Source organism: Guillardia theta (genome assembly GCF_000315625.1).
Source record: "Guillardia theta CCMP2712 unplaced genomic scaffold GUITHscaffold_62, whole genome shotgun sequence".
NCBI lineage: Eukaryota > Cryptophyceae > Pyrenomonadales > Geminigeraceae > Guillardia > Guillardia theta.
Window position 1 is genome coordinate 187,256 of NW_005434612.1, and position 2,663 is coordinate 189,918.

Sequence of the window (2,663 nt, forward strand, 5' to 3'; positions counted from 1 at the left end):
GGGGGAGGGAGGGCATGGAGGGCATGGAGGGCATGGAGCAGGTTGTTTGGAACTCTGATGTCCTTGATAGGATCTTGCGGGAGTATGTCCGCGACTGAAGCAAGTGATCCAAGGCGCGAGAGAGTCGTTGGGTTGAGAGGCTTGCGATGACTTCACGTACAGACAACGAGGAATCCTTCCTAGGACGCGCTGTCTGCTCTCCGTTGACCTGGGGGGATAGCAAGGCGGCAAGGGCTGTCTTGAAGGTGCGGCAGCGAGAGTTCTGGGCGGGGGAAGGGAAGGAGGGAGCGGGGGGGGGAGGGAAAGGAAGGGAGGGGGGAAAGGAAAGGATACGATTGTCGTTTTACCTCGTTTTTGCTTTCTTAGGAGCATTTCAAGGGGAAGTGGCCTGACTTGGTGATATGTACAGACTGCATCTACAGGTATGGAATCATTCATGATGATGTTTGTTGAGCTTCTTTCCCTCACAATCTCGATTCAGGCAAGGGATCCCTGAAATCTTGATTGCAACTATCAAAGAGGTGCGAAGGCAGTAAGGCGAGAAAGGGTCTCTGTAACAAATCAACGTGACTCCTCGATCTAAGGATTGATCTAACGATCTGCACAGATCTGTGTTGACCATGTACAGTTGTTGTCCTAACCAGGGTTGAAAAGCAATGTTTACCATCGCTAACGATATTGGGAAGATGACTTCTAACCAGCTAGCGATGTTTGTAACGATGTTCCTAACGTGCTCACCGATCTTACTTCTTTCTGAAATCCTTACCAATCTTCCTAACAACAGTTGAGTTCTTGTCTCTAACAACGTTTCTAGCTCCCGTGACCTAACGATCGTCTTGATCTTACCTCACCATCTCTGGAAATCTCTGCAACCTCAATCAGCCTTTATGGGGTTTTGCAATGCACTTTAGTGGTCGCAAGTTTTCCCGTTCTTGTCTTTTCATTCGAGGCTGGTCCTCTTGTCAATCTTACATCTGCCCTCTCGCCGAGTTGTTTTGTTTCGAAGTAAGTCGACTCCGGTCCGAACATTGAGATGATAGCAAACAGCAAACTTCAACTCGAGGCTGCTTGTTTGTACTTAGGGTCAGGAATTTCTTCTCTTCATCCTTGTTGATTTTCCCTGTTTGTTGCAGGTTGTTGGGCCCGACACCGTAATGCTCTGTGCAGCAGCGAACCACAGGTGTGTTGCTATGTTTTCGGATCTTCTTCTCCATTTCCCTCTGTCCATAAAATCAGCAGCATTTGCTTGCATTGTTTCCCACTTTGAATCCTTGAGGACTCTATCAGAACAAGAAGTATCTTAAGTTTGTCTCGTGCTGATGCTGCTTCTCAGACCCGACGTGATCGAGGATTTCCATCACAGGATCGACTCGCTCAAGTCGGAAGCTGGGGGCGAGGAGAGGAGGAGAGCCGGTCTGACTCATCGACCTTGCAGGAGCTTCACTGTGAGTAATCTGCGAGACGAGGAGCTCGACGAGTATGTGAGGTCGACGAGCATCGAGGCGTTCTGGTGAGCATGCTGAGCTCAGGCCTGCTGCTGACGTTGATCACCCGAGGCTCTCGCGGGGAGGAGGAGAACGTCCGAAGAAAGCCAAAAAGGTGAAAGAGAATTGAAGACAGAAGTGGGGAGGAAGGAGGAGGCGGGGAGAGGCAGGAGGAGGAGGAGGTTTGTATATAGAGACGCGTCAAAGTGACTCAAGTCTTCTGCTCTTTCTTTTCCATTCCTGCCTTCATCTTCACTGTTTTTCTCCCCTCCCTCTTGTGCCTCTCCCTCCCCTCTGCGCTCCTCTCCTCCTCTCCTCCTCTCCTCCTCCCCTCTGCGCTCCTCTCCTCCTCTCCTCCTGTCCTTTTTCTCCTCTCCTTCCTCACACTTCGATCTGCATCGCTCCCGACAGCCCCTCGAGCCTCTTTGCCTCGTAAATGAGATCCTCGATGTCGAAGTCACGGGGATACTGCTGGAGCCTTGAAAAAGGATCAGGAGGGATACGGCGAGGAGATGAAGGGAGATAGTGATGGTGGTGATGGAGATAGTGATGGTGGTGATGGAGATAGTGATGGTGGTGATGGAGATAGTGATGGTGGTGATGGAGATGGTTTCGATGATGATTGAAATGAAAGGAAGGAGGAGAAGAAGGGGAAAGTGAAGGAGAACGAGAAGGAGACGGTCATATCGAGGAAGATGATACTAGCACGACCACGATGACTGTGAGTAGCAAAGAAGTGGAGAGGAGAAGAGAGGAGAAGAGAGGAGAGGAGAGGAGAGGAGAGGAGAACTCACCTCTGTAGATTCTCCGCAAAGTCCTCCTCCTGCAGGAGGTCAGCCCGGATCCTGATCACCATGGCGCAGCAGAGGTGGAGGACGAAGGGCATTCGCAGCTCGTCCTCTTGCGCCAGGATGCTGTCCCACAGGCGGAGGACTGGTGACCTTATGAGAGGGGGAGGAGGATAGGACGGGGGCGTTACCGTCAGGAAGGCGAAACTCCTGCGAGAAGAGCAGGCTGGCGGCAAGGGTGAGAAAGACAGAGGAGGAGGAGCTAGGAGGGGGTAGTAGTAGTAGTAGTAGTAGTAGTAGTAGTAGGAGGAGGAGGAGGAGGAGGAGGAGGAGGAGCGAGGAGGAGTAGGAGGTAGGAGGAGAAGGAGGAGGGCAAGCGAGGAGGAGGAGG

The 2,663-nt window shown here is 51.9% G+C and overlaps 2 protein-coding genes across 2 annotated transcripts in view; one reads left to right on the forward strand and one right to left on the reverse strand.

Annotated features, from left to right (window-relative positions):
- Positions 1–14: 14 nt before the first annotated feature.
- On the forward strand, positions 15–1,775 carry GUITHDRAFT_164467 (hypothetical protein; the record flags this gene model as incomplete). Its single annotated transcript, XM_005828004.1, has 7 exons — positions 15–41; positions 71–131; positions 163–245; positions 367–422; positions 482–521; positions 1,134–1,180; positions 1,334–1,775. 7 exons carry the CDS (start codon positions 15–17, stop codon positions 1,512–1,514), a joined length of 495 nt encoding a protein of 164 aa, XP_005828061.1. The 3' UTR covers positions 1,515–1,775.
- Positions 1,776–1,865: 90 nt separating this feature from the next.
- The window catches only part of GUITHDRAFT_112815 (hypothetical protein), a gene marked incomplete at both ends in the record, with an annotated part of 2,305 nt that continues 1,507 nt past the window's right edge, over positions 1,866–2,663 (reverse strand). Inside the window, 2 exons of the mRNA XM_005828005.1 lie at positions 1,866–1,962; positions 2,279–2,417. Coding sequence (XP_005828062.1) covers positions 1,866–1,962; positions 2,279–2,417 — 236 coding nt within the window. The remainder of the gene's footprint in view (positions 1,963–2,278; positions 2,418–2,663) is intronic.